General features: G+C 55.5%; 1 protein-coding gene across 1 annotated transcript; it reads left to right on the forward strand.

Moving 5' to 3' along the window:
* Positions 1 to 2,849: 2,849 nt before the first annotated feature.
* Positions 2,850 to 12,961, forward strand: EFNA1 (ephrin A1). The gene is made up of 5 exons (XM_077322186.1): positions 2,850 to 3,098; positions 8,279 to 8,574; positions 10,413 to 10,478; positions 11,499 to 11,549; positions 11,732 to 12,961. Exons 1-5 carry the CDS (start codon positions 2,998 to 3,000, stop codon positions 11,845 to 11,847), a joined length of 630 nt encoding a protein of 209 aa, XP_077178301.1. The 5' UTR covers positions 2,850 to 2,997; the 3' UTR covers positions 11,848 to 12,961.
* Positions 12,962 to 14,582: the final 1,621 nt, after the last annotated feature.

A 14,582-nucleotide genomic window follows, 5' to 3' on the forward strand; every position in this document is an offset into this window, starting at 1 on the left:
ATACGGGGTGGTTTGCCAGTGCCTTCCCCAGTCATTACCATTTACCCCCCAGCAAGCTGGGTACTCATTTTACCGACCTCGGAAGGATGGAAGGCTGAGTCAACCTTGAGCCGGCTGCTGGGATTGAACTCCCAGCCTCATGGGCAAAGTTTTCAGACGGCTGCCTTACCACTCTGCGCCACAAGAGGCTCTTAATGGTTAGGAGTACAGACTTCTAATCTTGGGAACTGGGTTTGATTCCCTGCTCCCCCACGTGCAGCCAGCTGGGTGACCTTGGGTTTGCCACAGCACTGATAAAGCTGTTCTGACCAAGCAGTGATATCAGGGCTCTCTCAGCCTCCCCTCCCTCACAGGGTGTCTGTTGTGGGGAGAGGAAAGGGAAGGCAATTGTAAGCCGCTTTGAGCCTCCTTCGGGTAGAGAAAAGCGGCATATAAGAACCAACTCTTCTTCTTCTTCTTCTTCTTCTTCTTCTTCTTCTTCTTCTTCTTCTTCTTCTTCTTCTTCTTCTTCTTCTTCTTCTTCTTCTTCTTCTTCTTCTTCCCATTCCATGCCCCAACCGACTTCCCCCCCCCCTCAATTTTAACTCCCACGGCCTGCCCACTAAGCCCTCTGAGCAGAGGTAGCCAGTCCCCTACCTTGTGTCCACTGAGGCAGGAGGGGAAAGGCCACGGACCCCTCTGGAGTTCTTGCACAGCCCCAGGGATCCACGAACCTTGTTGGGAACCCCTGCTTGAGGGTTTTCACGGCAGGAGACGTCTGGAGGTGGGTTGCCCTTGCCTGTCTCTGGATGGTAGCATCCCTGGACTTCCTTGGGGGTCTCCCATCCAAGGCTAAACCAGGAGAGATGCTGCTTAGCTTCCAAGAGCCTATGAGATCAGGCTGGCTCGGACTGTCCAGGTCAAATCACAAATAGGCAAGGCTCACAAACCATGGACAGCCCAAGTTACCAACAAGATAGTTTTAGAGAGGAGCAAACCAACTATGCCATTAGAAGGCAAGATATCACGGCTAAAGCTCACTTACTTTGGACACATCATGCGATCAGACTCGTTAGAAAAATCATTAATGTTCGGCATGATCAGCGGCAAAAGGAAACGTGGTCACCAAAGGATCCACTGGCTCGACACGATCAAAGCCGATACAGGGAAGACCATGAACCAACTAAAAGAAGCAGCAAGAGACAAGGACGCATTGCGAAGACTTTCCTCTAGCATCGCCGAGGGTCGGACATGACTGAGCGGATGACATCATCATCATCATCATCATCTTCTTCATCATCACAAACCTTCACTGGAGGCCCTTTTAGGGCTGCCAACCTCAAGGTGGTGGCTGGAGGTCCCCTGGGTTTACAACTGATCTCCAGGGGACAGAGAAGTTCCCTGGGAGAAAATGGCCACTTTTGAAAGGTGGACTCTATGCCCGCAGGCGTGGCCAAACTGTGGCTCTCCCGATGTGCGTGGACTACAGTTCCCATGAGCCCCTGCTCAGGATGCTGGCAGGGACTCATAGGAACTGTAGTCCATGGGCATCGGGTCAGCCACAGTTTGAACACCCCTCCCTAGGGCATTATGTCCCTCCCCTCCCCAAATCCTACCTTCAGGCTCCACCCCCTAAATCTCCAGGTGGGAGCTGGCAAACCCATTTTGGAAACAAAGTTGGCAGCAACCGGGGACTTCCCAGCTGTGGCATCTCAGCTTGTAACCGCTCTTCAAGCAGGTGCCCTGTTGAACTTCAGCCTGTCATACCTTCCCAACCCTCTTCTTGTGGTATCTGCTGATTCCCCTCTAATCTCTCTGTTCTGCTTTCTGTTCCCTCTGTCTGTTTGCTCGCCCTTTAAATGTTTTATTGTGTTGTGTTGGTTTGACCTGGTGTCTCCTTTAATCTTATTTGCGTGTTTGCGGTGCAGTTGCCAGCCTCCAGGTGTCCCCTGGAGATCCCACGGATGCTCGACCGCCAAATCTCCAGAAATTTCCCCACCCAGCTGGCAACTTCATTTAGGGAGGATGGAACCACCGAGCGGCACCACGATGCGATTGCTCTGGGGCTATGCGACACCTCGAGCATCGCGCATGCAGGCACCACCTTGCGCATGCTGGGTTCTCAGAATCAAATTCATTTGCGGTCGGAGACCCCAGATAAAACATCTGAACCAAAGGCCAGCGCACAAAAGAGGAACGCCAATATTATCGGTTAAAAAATATTACAGAAATCAAAATAAAATTTATAAGCTCGACCTACGGACACAGAAATAAAACCATATTCAAATGGGCAGCCGTGTTGGTCTGAAGCAGCACAATAAAACCAGAGTCCCGTAGCACCTTTTAAGACCAACAAAGATTTATTCAAGGCGTGAGCTTTCGAGGGCAAGCCCTCTTCCTCGGACTCGAAAGCTCACGCCTTGCATAAATCTTTGTGGGTCTTAAAAGGTGCCACTGGACTCAGAAATACAACCAGACTGTCAATTTAAAAAGCTCCCAGCCCCTCGACCGCGGGTCCGGTTGCCGTGAGCCTCGCTCCGTGCGCGCACCCACGCGTGGATGCGACATGCGCGGGTTTAGATCATTTCCCCCACTTGCCCCGCGCGGGCCTCGACGGCTCAGCCTTTGCGCGCGGGTCGCCGTGGCTGCGGGAGCGCCTCTTGCAATGCAAGAAGGCTGCTGCAGAAGTAGCGCTTGCCCTTCTGCGACGGGAGGGCGCCGCCGTCGAGGGCCGCTCCTCGGTCCCCCCAGCGCTGGGTGCCCGCGGCCGCGTCGTGCGCGTTGCTGCGCAGCCGACTCTCCTTCTTCCCTCCCTCCCAGGCCGGGCCAGCCCCAGAGGCCGCCTCCCGGTACATAAAGCGCGCCGTGGGGCGGCTGGGCGAGCCAAACGCGGCGGAGCAGGGCGGGGCGAGGGCCGTGCGCGCTGTCGACTGTGCCTGCCTGCCTGCCTGCTGCCTGGCTGTCGAGGAGCCGCGGAGAGAGCGAGCGAGCGATCGCGGGAGGCTGTTGGGGCCGGCCATGGAGTGGCTGCTGCCGCTGCTGCTGGGCTGGGCGCCGCTGCTGCTGGGCCTGTGCGCGGCCGAGCGGCACACGGTCTTCTGGAACGCCACCAACCCCAAGTGAGTGCGCGCCCCGACGGAGCCCCCCCAAGCCGGCGGCCGGGAGCACAGGCCGGCCCCCAGGCGCCCCTCGCCAGCCCAACCAGGCTGCTGGCAGCGCCCTTCGGAAGGCTGGCGTCTGGGCGCGCCGCTTCCCCGCGTGCGGTGCCAGCCCCGAGGGCCCTGGCAGGGCGCGGGCACGGGGGAAGGGGCTTCCCGGGCGCGCTCTTTCCGCAGGGATCGGGCCAGGCTGGCCTCTCTCCCTCTCCGCCCCCCCTCCCCGGTGCCCTCGGAGCTGGCATTTGTAAACAGGCGCCCGGGAGGCCTGGCCTTGGCACCGGGCCCACCCGCGGGCAACGTGACCGGGGCATGAATCAGGCAGCAGCCTTCTGCTGGGAAGCCGCTGCTCTTTTTCCTCCCTCCTGGGCGAGGGGGGCAATGCCAACCAGGGCAGGGGACCCTGGTGGGAGACAGGAGGGGTGTTGCAAGTTTGCCCCTGGTGACTCCCGGTGGGCATCCTTTTGGATTGGGCCCCGGTGGTTTTGTGAGTTGGGTCAGGTGGTGCTTGGCACAGAGGCAGAAGGGAGGGGGGAGGAGAAGGCCCTGCCCCCAAGAAGCATCCAGTTGGCACCGTGCACAGGAGAGAGAGGCTGCAAAGAAAGTCCTGGGGGATCAGTTGCTGTGCTGCGAGCTCTCCAGGGGACTCCTGGAGTTTGGCAACCCTGTCCCCAGGGGGGAGGGTGTGACAATGGAATCCCAGGTGCAGGTTTTGGGGCTTCGGTCTCCCTCCCACTGAGCCAACCTGGGCATTCATCCTCTTGCTGATTGTGGGGAGGCGGAGGGGGTGCCTTTCTGCAATTAGCTGCAGAGCAGGCTGAAATCCAACAGGTGTCTCCTGCAGGCCCTGGAAGCTTCGCCTGTTGGACACCTTCCTGTAGCCTGGCGCCCTGGTGGGGCAGGAAAGCCAGCCAGCCTAGCGCCAGCCTGGCGAATGGTTCCCGGGGATCTGAGAGTTAATCTCAGGGAGAGGATTGTTTTCAAGCCGAAAGGCAAGGTGTGTGGGGGGAGGGGGGCTGGATCCTTTGTTCCTGCAGTTGTGGCAGAAGCCCAGCCAGCTGTGTCCTGTTGTGGAAACCCCAAGGCCAGCGGCTGGAGCGGCCCTCCTCCAGGTGGCTCCCCTCCCTCCCCGCTTCCCAGGCTCCTGTCGGGCCCATCCCCCTGGCCTTTGGGCTGATCGCCACTTGGGCGGCCGGGATGGTGCCTCTAATTTCGGAGGCGGGGAGGTCCCCCGGGCTCCTAGCTGGGTGGAGACGCCTGCCCAGGCTGCAGGTTTGGAGGTCCTTCTCGGTTTCAGTAGAACCTGTGGGCATTCTGGCCCTCTTCATGCAAGCGTGCATGCATCTGATGCGCGTGCATCAATGTGCGTCCACTTTGCAGGTGGAACTTGGGGATCCAGACCCGGATAGATGTGGGGTATTTCAGCTGTACACGACTTGGGGATCTCGTGAGAATCACTCGACCCATATGGAGTAAAAAAACGTGGGGACACTGTGCCCGGACTGGTTAGGGTCCTACAATCCGGGAGATCCGGATTCAAATCCCCTCTCTGCTGCACAATTCCCAAGTGCCGTTGGGCTGATTGGTCTAACCCAGGGGTAGTCAACCGGTGGTCCTCCAGATGTTTATGGACTACAATTCCCATGAGCCCCTGCCAGCAAACGCTGGTAGGGGCTCATGGGAATTGTAGTCCATGGACATCTGGAGGACCACAGGTTGACTACCCCTGGTCTAACCTACCTTGCAGGGTTGTTGTGGCACTAAAAGGGGGGGTTAACCACGTACCACCCCCTCTGAAAGAAAGGCAGGGCATAATACACTAGGTGGGTAGAAAGGCACTCTGCACGTGTCCAGAAACAGTCCTCATGGCATGTTTCAGGCTGCGGTCTGTCATGGAGAGGCAAAGCCAGGGTCGTGCCTCGGGGTCCCTTGGTAATGGCTAAATCCAGGGCAAGGTTTGGAAACCAGTTGAGTAGCAGCCTGCAGTACCTCAGCTGGGATGGGGTAGACCAGGGGTAGTCAAACAGCGGCCCTCCAGATGTCCATGGACTACAATTCCCAGGAGCCCCCTGCCAGCATTTGCTGGCAGGGGGCTTCTGGGAATTGTAGTCCATGGACATCTGGAGGGCCACAGTTTGACTACCCCTGGGGTAGACGGTGGCGAGGTGGCAGGGGGAGATCTGACCTTGGTTCCTTCCCAGATTCCCCCCACGGCCCCTCCTCCTCAGTCTGCTGACCTCCCTGTTTGTCAACGCCGACTCTGCGGAGCGGCTCTAAATTGGCACGTTGGCGCTGCCAAAGGGGTGTGAAGTTCAGCAGCGGCCTGGACGCCAGGTGGTAGATGTTGGCGCGGAGGAGAAAGCGGGCGGGTCAGTGTCTGCGGCCGGCCAGCCAGCCGGCCCTCCTTTTCCCAGGGTCATTTTCCTCACTGGCCGTGGGCCTCTTCCTTCCTGGCAGGGGCCCGGCAGGCTGCCAGAGGAAGGCGCCGGGGTTGAGAGGACAGGAAACATTTTTTTCCTGGACAGCCATGCTGCTGAGGGTTGGTCGTTTCAAAACAAGTTTTCGGCCTGGAGGACGGGGCTTTGGCCGAGAAGCTGCGTCCGACCGCTCTTGCCCCTAGGCTGCTCCGGGACCAGTTCTGCTCGACCCCGACGCCGTTGCGGGGTGCAGGGGGCATGTGTGGTTTCCCCCCTGGGCAGGCGATGGTCGCTGTGGTTAGCCAGAGTGGCGGGCCAGATGTGGCAATGTGGGCCCAGAGATGTGGGAACAGCTGTGCAATGGGGACCGGCGGCTTCTATCAGCCAAAGCGGCTGTCCCAATCAAGTGCCTTGGCACCGTAAGCAGGATGGAGAAACATGTGGAGCAGAAGTCCTTCAGTGGCTCTAGAAGGGACACTCTGTCTGGGGCAGGGATGCTCTGGGTTCTTGGTGCATGGGGAGGGGGCCACGGTGGGAGGGCTCCTGGAGTTCAGGCCCTGCTGGTGGACCTCCTGATGGCCCCTGGGTTTTGGCCTCTGTGTGACGCAGAGTGCTGGACTGGATGGGCCATTGGCCTGATCCAACATGGCTTCTCTGATGTTCTTAGGACTTTTCCAGAACTTTGCCAAGTGAGGACTCTCGGTCTCCAAACAGGCAGGGCCTCGAAGTCCCCTTTAGTAGCACCTTGTCTCCGTAGGAAAAATACAGAAATAAACAGTGGATATTCATAATAGCTTTTTCTCTGGCATGGAATGGTACCTTGTTCCCTTCGGTGTTTAGAGGATGGGACAAAGAACTGGGAGTCCCAGGTTCAAATCCCCACTCTGCCCTGGAGGCTGGCGGGGTGATGTTGGGCTACACACACGCACTCTCCGCCCGGTCCTACCACACAGGGTTGTTGTGAGGATAACTTTGGTAGCCAGAAAAACAATGCGCAGAGGGCTGCTGGGGGATGTCAGACCCATCAAATGCCCTCTCAGCGTATTCTACCTTGCAGGGTTGTTGAGGAGATCGACCAGGGCTGTCTTGAGTCCCCGGTGGGGAGAAAATTTGGGTGTAAATAAAGCCAACAATTTGTATTTATTAATTTAATGGATTTTTAGACCACCTTTCAGGCAAGCCCCCCAGCTAATAAGGCTTTTGGTAAATTCTTGATTTCACAAGAACCATTATTGACCCCCCACCCCACCCCCCAAAAAACAGGTCTCTTTGATGGCCTCTGTTTCAAAACCAACTTAGGCTTCGGGCTTCGCTAGATTGCATCGCTCGTAAAGTCGGCCAGGGGGTTACGGGTTCCGTCTCCGGGAAGCCTTTGAAGACGGGGTCCGGAGCCCCCAGGCGAGGAGGCAGGCCGAGGAGGGAGGGCGAGCAGGCGGCCTCTCTGCTCTCGAATCTGCAATAAGGCTTCTTTCTTCTCTTTCGTCTGTGGCTTCGCCGTCACCCTCCTCCAGCAGCCGAACCGGTTTGGGGAGTGCTCCGGCACGGGGTGCCATTCCCAGGCCTTCCCACAATTCCAAGGGCTCTGGGTGGAGCCGTCTCCCAGATGGCGTGGTTGATCTTTAATAGCCGCCCTCTCCCAGCGTTGGGAATGTCAGCAGAAACTCCCTGCCCTGCTCTGGAGCTTGGGAAGCGGCTACCCCAAAGGGGTGTTCTCAAAGCGCCCGTTTTCTGCTGCCCCCCAACCCCCTGCTAGGGCAGGGAGATCTGGGCAGGGAGATCTGCCAGGGCAGGGAGATCTGGGCCTATCTGAGCCAGGAGTTGATTAATTTGTCGGGGGCTGTGGAGCTGAGCTGGCAAGAAAAGTGGGTAATCAATGGGGTCTGGATTTATGCAGGTTTAAATTCTCCCCCCCCCCCCTAGATATTTTGACTGGCAATTGAGCCAATATCAGAAGGACGTTTTCTTTTATATTCATTTGTTGACGCTATTTATATCCCGCCCTTAGCCCCAGAGGGGGACTGAAAGCAGGCGACATCATTCTCCTCTTCTTCGTTTTAGCTTCACAACGATCCTGCAAGGTAGGTTAGGCTGAGAGTATGTAACTGGCCCCTGGTCATCCCCATGAGCTTCTCTGGCTCAAGTGGGGATCTGAACCTAGATGTCTCTACACCAGGAGTGGGCAAACAGTGTCTCTCCAGATGTCCATGGCCTCCAATTCCCATGATCCTCTGCCAGCATACATGGGAATTGTAGTCCATGGACATCTGGAGAGCCACCGTTTGGTCACCCCTCCTCTCCACCATGGTGGCTCTCCGGTGCTGTTAGCCTTACTTCTAAGTGGCACCTCCAGGTTCAGAGGCAGTATACCTCGAAGCACATTTGCATGAAGGGCAATCAACAGGGATGAGACATTCTCTGTCATGATCCTGCTATTCCTCGGTGGTCTCCCTTCCTGGACCAACCGAGCTCAGCTTTTGAGATTTATCAGGACCAAGCTAGCCTGTGCTGTCCCGGCCAAGGTGGAGTTGTGAGCACAGCTAGCAGCTAAAGAACTGAGCAGGCCTGGGCTCAAATCAGCTACGTGAAACTCACAGGCAGCCAGGGAACAGATACCAGAGCAACCGACCCACCTTACAAGATTGTCATGGGGATTTGCAGCCGGACAAGGAGGCTTTGTGACGGACGGTCATTAGCTCTAATGACGGCAATCCCTTCCTCCCACCACAGGTTCCTGTGGGACGACTACTCCGTCGAGGTCCACCTGAACGATTACCTGGATATCATCTGCCCACACTACGAGGACAGCAGTGTCCCCCTGCACTCCATGGAGCGCTACACGCTGTACCTGGTGGAGCAGGAGGAGTACGAGACGTGCAAGCCGCGCTCCAAGGACCAGATCCGCTGGGAGTGCGACCGGCCGGACGCCCTGCACGGGCCGGAGCGGTTCTCGGAGAAGTTCCAGCGGTTCACGCCCTTCACGCTGGGCAAAGAGTTCCGGGAAGGACACGAATATTACTACATCTGTAAGTAGCCCTGGGGCGGAAGCTGCCATCTTGTTCCTTGTCATCTCTGTTTTGTCTCGGTGGGAGGGGATTGAACCCCTTTTTCAGCTGTGGAAAACTGAGGCCGAAAGGGGAGGAGTTGGGGCACAGCGCAGGTCAGCTCTCCGGCCGTCTTACGTCCGTGTCCTTGTGAGTGGTGCGTTTGGGGAAGACAACGAGCTGAGTTTAAGAGCGTTTTGGAGGTCAGCTGGGTTCTGAGAGAGGGAATTTCGAAGGGAGGAACGATATGGGGTCGTTTCCATGCAGATGGATCCAGACTGGCTGCTGGGAATCCATGCTCTGCTACGTTTAAAACAGTCACTCCCTGCCTTCAAATAACGGCGGCGATATGCCGGATTTTAAAGCAGTCGGTCCGTGAACGTAACTGAATGACAAAAAAAGCTGGGTTTGGCTTCGTTACGTACGACTGCAGGCTATCCTGAATGCCTCCCCTTAGATCTGTGGGTGGGGATTCTCCGTATTCTCCTGTTTCCCAAATCAGATCAAAGGGGTTTTATCAGGTGTGCTCCTCCTCCCCTTTTGGCTTCGCAGAGGTCCCCGTTGGGGTAGCTGGGCATATATGGATAGGTTTAAAACATTTATTTGCTGCTTTTCCACTTTGCAAGAATTCAAGGTGGTTTACGTCAACGAAACAACCATCCTAAGCAAATCTGTCATCTGTCATTATATGTCTTGTATCTATCAATCCACAATTTAAAATCACAATTAGGACTGCCATTAAAAAAAGAGAGAGAGAATGCAGCCGTAGCCAAATAGTCCTTATGCCAGGGATTTGAGATCAGAGACCAACTTGTGGCTGTCCAGGGTTACTCTGTGCATGTGCTGAGTGCTTATTTCCCTCTCAGCCGGGAATGCTTGGGCATTCTCACAAGAGCATTGCCTTGCCCAATCACAGGCTTTGACACAAAATGTCCTGCCTCCTCTTTTCCACAGTGGCCCCCAAAGCAAGCATGTGGCTACCTTCCCTCTGCCCTTGCTATTAGCAAGTAGACTGCCTCTGTACACGGAGGTTCTGTTTACCCATCCTGACTAGTAGCCACATATAAGATGCATCTTCCCCCCCATCCCCCGGTTTTCTTTTATTCATCTTTTTCTTACAAGTCTGTCCTTGCTTTCATGTGGCAGGGAGTTCCATAAGTTATTCATGTATTATGGGATGCTTTTTGCAACCGATAAAATCAATGCAAAGTTCCCTAGCCCTAGTTTGTGCTTCCAATCGCCCAACGGATGGAGGCAGGGGAACCCCCTTCCCCCCAAAAAAACCCTGGTTCATGTCACTTAAAAAAAATGTAAACATTTTATTATGCTTATATGAATATCTACAAGTAGCATCATGAAACTTTTGTTGGCCGTTCCATCCATTAGTTCAGGAGTCCCCAGTCTTTTTGCTCCTGCGGACGCCATTGGAATTCTGCCCCGTGGTGACAACCACAACTGCAAAATGGCCGCCACAGTGGGCGGAGTCACAAAGGACGCCCAAGTGCAGGGTTAACGAGGGGGTAGCGTGTAAAATGCACTTGCAAGAGGAACGAGAGAGAAGGAAACCCCTAGCGTGGTAACAGCTGCTTCTGAAACCAGCGCTGTTTTTACCTTCACAGCCCGTCTGATCCCCAGTGGCCAATCAGAAACCCCGCTGGGCGGAATCTCTAGCGGCCAATCAGGAGCCCTGCTGGGCAAAACAATGGATGGGAACCGGGAACTATGTCGCAGGGGTCACGTTGGGGGCCCGAGTTGGAGCAGCAATCATTCCTCCACGCGTTTTAATCAATCTGATTCTCTCCCCATTTCTCCCCTATTAGCAAAGCCGATCCATCGCCACGGAGACAACTGCCTGAAGTTGAAGGTGATGGTCGCGGGGAAGAACAGTAAGTATCCTAGCTGCCCACCCCACCTGGCCCCTTTTTGTGGCTTTAAAGGCCAGGAAAGGGACGGGGGGCTCTTAAATGCCACTCATAGGCTGGTCCCTTTGCAGTGGGCAGGGAAAAGCTGTTCCATTCGCAGGGAAGGGGGAGGAAGGCTTGGTGGAATTTGTCCATAGAAAAGTTCCGCATTTCTATGAAACTTGAACTGAAGGAGATCTACAGGGGCTTCCCTCATTCACTCATTACTGGTGCTGTGAAAAGAGCTTGGATTCTGTCAGTGGAACCAGAGCTCTGGAATTTGGCACATACAAAGTCCGAAATTTGTCTAAATTACCACCAGGAGCTGGTCACGTTTGCATTCCCCCCCCCCAAATAATGCATGAAGACCCCATGAACTTAGACTCTTCACTGCGTATATCCGAGTCGGCCCAGTTCTCTCTGACCTTGGATTGTCTGCACTGACCGGCAGCTGCTCCTTGGGGTCTCAGCTGGAGGCCTTCCATGTCGCCTGATCCTTTGAAAGGGGTAGGGCAGGGGGATTGAACCTGGGGCCTTTGGCATGCCAAGCAGGTGGTCTGCCACTGAGCCACTGCCCTGCCCCTTTCCAGATGAGCCTAGGAGGGGGAGTAATGGCACCCCTCTCCTGCAATATGAGTGGGGCTCTACATTTCCACATGATGTAGGTGCATCTGGCTCATCCGGGAAGTTGTAATTTGGCAGGCGCATATCCTGAGACGCATCAGGGGCCAGAAAAAGGGAATTTGGGGTAGTTGGCCCATCCTCTTCCATATTGTTAAATTGATTTTGTGCACAACGACCCTGTGCACAATTGACCTGTGCACAACGACGACCCTGCTAAGTTGGCCAGGAGGGTTGTTCCTGAGAAGGGGGCTGGAAATCTGCATAGTGAGTTCGTGGGAAACCTCGAAATACAGAGTTAAAGACGCCAAAAAGGAAAATTGGGGAGGTGCACCAAGGGTTTGAAGGGCCTGGCCTTCACCGTGCGTCTCCGTTCACTTCTAGCTCGGACGCCGCCCGGCCGTGCTCCCACCCAGAAGGGGCGACTCCAGTCAGGTAGGTCCCCGCAGTGGTCCTCAGTTTAGGGGAAACCTGTCGGGAGCGGGCTGGTGTGGCCGGGAAGAGGAAGTTGTGGGCCGGATCGGGTGCTGGCCTCATTGTCTCCTTCCTTCCACAAACGCCTCGAAGACCCTCCCCATCATTCTTCGCCCTCACCTTTCTTCTCTCCCCCCCCCCAGATGATCCCGACGCGCCGATGTTGCGGAGTGTGGGCCACAACTCCTCCCCTCGGTCCTGCTGCCCCTTCACCCTCCTCGGCCTGCTGGTCCTTCTCCTCCTGCGGTACGGGCTCTGAGGACAGCCCCTCGCCCCAGCCGAGCCATGAGGACAGAGGGCGGGCCTCGTCGCTGCCAGCCTGCCACGTGCTCACGGTCTTCCCACGAGGAGCCGTGGACCAGTCGGTATTAGAGGGTTGAGGGCAGCTGTTAGTGCCACGTGGGAGGCAGTGGGGCAGGGAGTGGCGACGGGGCATGGCCGTGGGACCGAAACGGCAAGTGTTTTGGCGATGAAGCTGCGGACGACGCGCTCCGGGCAGGTGGACAACTGGGCGTGGCCTGCCTAGGAGAATTCGGGACTAGGCTTCTCCGCAGGGAGGACCAGGACAATGGGACGGACCTTGATAGACTCGGCTTCCCCCGTCCCAAAGGACAGTGCCCTGAGTATCCTGCAGGCAGGGACACTCGGACTGCTCCACGCGTGCCGTGGGACGCTCCACGTTTTTGGAATCGTTGGACTCAGGACGACGCTAGGCACACTGTGATTCTGAATCGACCAGCTGACGGCTGCGAACTCTGGACAGGGCAAATAATTTATACGACAATAAACAGGCCGGGCCTGGATTTTGGGGGGAGCCCCTCTCTTATCTTCTCTCCGCTTACGATGCAAACAAACTCCCCGTACTCCAAAAGAGCAAAGCAGAGACTGGCTGGTTTCACGTGCAAGAAACCCTGTTAGATCAAACTGTATGGGGCCTCCCCTGTGATTGGTTCCCAGTGTCCGGTGTTTAAGGGTACACTGCCTCTGCCTCTGGAGGCTCCGTTTCCCTGGCAAGGGACAAGAACTTCTTCAGTCATTTAGAAAATGTATGAAATCCAGATTGGAAGCGCCTCCCCCCCCCCCCCCCCGTGGCCTGTCTTCCTTCCCAATCTGGGTTTTACACCGGGGTGTGCAGCTTCCTGCCTCGTCCCACTGCGGCTCACAGGATTTCGGGCAAGGATTCAAGTGGAGGAGGACAATAAAAAGTGACAGGCTGCGAGATCGTTCAGTGACATGATAACAGGGACAACGGACAAGCTGATAGCGAAGCCAACTGCTGTTCGAGGAGGGAGGGCAGGAGCAGAGGGCAGCTGCTCTATGTAAATCTTTCTACCACTGGGATTTTTATACGGAATAAATACCTCCAAAACAAACAGTGCTGTTAAACGTCTTGTGGTGGTATCAGATAGCGGACCCAGTTTTCCTGAGGCTCAGGGGTGGAGCCTAAACGCCAAAGGGTGGAGCCTAAGCGCCAAAGGGTGGAGCTTAGCAGGCCAGGGGTGGAAAGTGGCACAGGGGGTGGGGTGTGGAACGTGCTGGGTCCAATCACAGCTCAGGGGTGAGGCCTAATGACCATGGGGGCGGAGCTTGATAGCAAAAGGTTTTCGAACGAGGTGCAGAATGATCTTTCCACTAATTTCAACTTTGGAGGTTTCTTAAACTCTACCGTGTTAGGTTCGGCCTTAATGATTTTTAAGAATAGGGGTGTGGTTTTAGATACCTCTGTAAAAGAGGACAAGCGTCGTATAAAACCCTTCTCTCCTGTCCAGGCCGAAAAGCCTGGGGCTTTTCCGTTTAGAAAAGAGACGTTAGGGGTTAATAAAATGATTCACGGGGTGGAGAAAGTTGACAAAGAACTCTTTCTCCTTCTCCCACAATAGAAGAAGAGCTGTTTTTTTATAGTCCATTTTTCACTACTCGAAGGAGTCCCAAAGTGACTTAACAAACACCTTTCCCTTCCTCTCCCTGCGGCAGGACAAAATTTGAGTCCTGTGGCTCTTTCAGCACCAACCCTATTTTGTTCAAGGTGTGGGCTTTCATGTACCGGCACACTTCCTCCAACCATGAAATAGGAATCTTCAGAGTACAGATCCGAGGAGAGAGTAAATTAGCAGTGAATTGGTAAACGGCATCAGGAAGATCATTAACAGCGATGCAGCAAATGGAGATCTTCAGAATCCTGGAGTCGCAGAGCTGGAAGGGCCCATAGAGGCCCTCTAGTCCAACCCCCTGCTCGAGAGCCAGCTTGGTGAAGAGATTAGGAGTGTTGAGTTCTCTATTCTCTATTCCTCATTTGGAATCTTGTGTCCCGTTCTGGGCACCGCAGTTCCAGAAGGATCTGGACAAGTCGGAGCATGTTCAGAGAAGGGCTACGATGATGGCTGAGGGGTTGGGATCCAGGCCTTATGAGGAGAGGCTGAGATGGCCAGCTATGTGCAGAGCCAGTTTGGTGTGGTGGTTAGGAGTGCGGACTTCTAATCTGGCATGCCAGGTTCGATTCTACGCTCCCCCACATGCAACCAGCTGGGTGACCCTGGGCTCACCACGGCACTGATAAAACTGTTCTGACCGGGCAGGAATCTCAGGGCTCTCCCAGCCTCACCCACCTCACAGGGTGTCTGTTGTGGGGAGAGGAAAGGGAAGGCGACTGTAAGCCACTTTGAGCCTCCTTCGGGTAGGGAAAAGCGTCATATAAGAACCAACTCTTCTTCATCTTCTTTAGGGACAAGGACTCGGAGCAGTGGGTTCAAATGACGGGAAAGGAGGTCCCACTTAAATTTTACAAAAAGCACTTGAGAGTGAGGGAAGAGACTGCCTCAGAGAATGTTGGAGTCTCTTTCATTGGAAGTTTTCGGGAGGAGATTGTACGTCAGGAGGGTGTGGTTTTTAAGCCCCCGAGAAGGCGGGGGGCTGGACTGGATGTCCCTTTGGGGTCTCTTTCAGCTCTGTGTGATTCTGATGGCTGCAATCTGGAGGCCAGTTGGAATTCCAGGA

This window comes from Paroedura picta, chromosome 1 (genome assembly GCF_049243985.1).
Source record: "Paroedura picta isolate Pp20150507F chromosome 1, Ppicta_v3.0, whole genome shotgun sequence".
Classification (NCBI taxonomy): Eukaryota; Metazoa; Chordata; class Lepidosauria; order Squamata; family Gekkonidae; genus Paroedura; species Paroedura picta.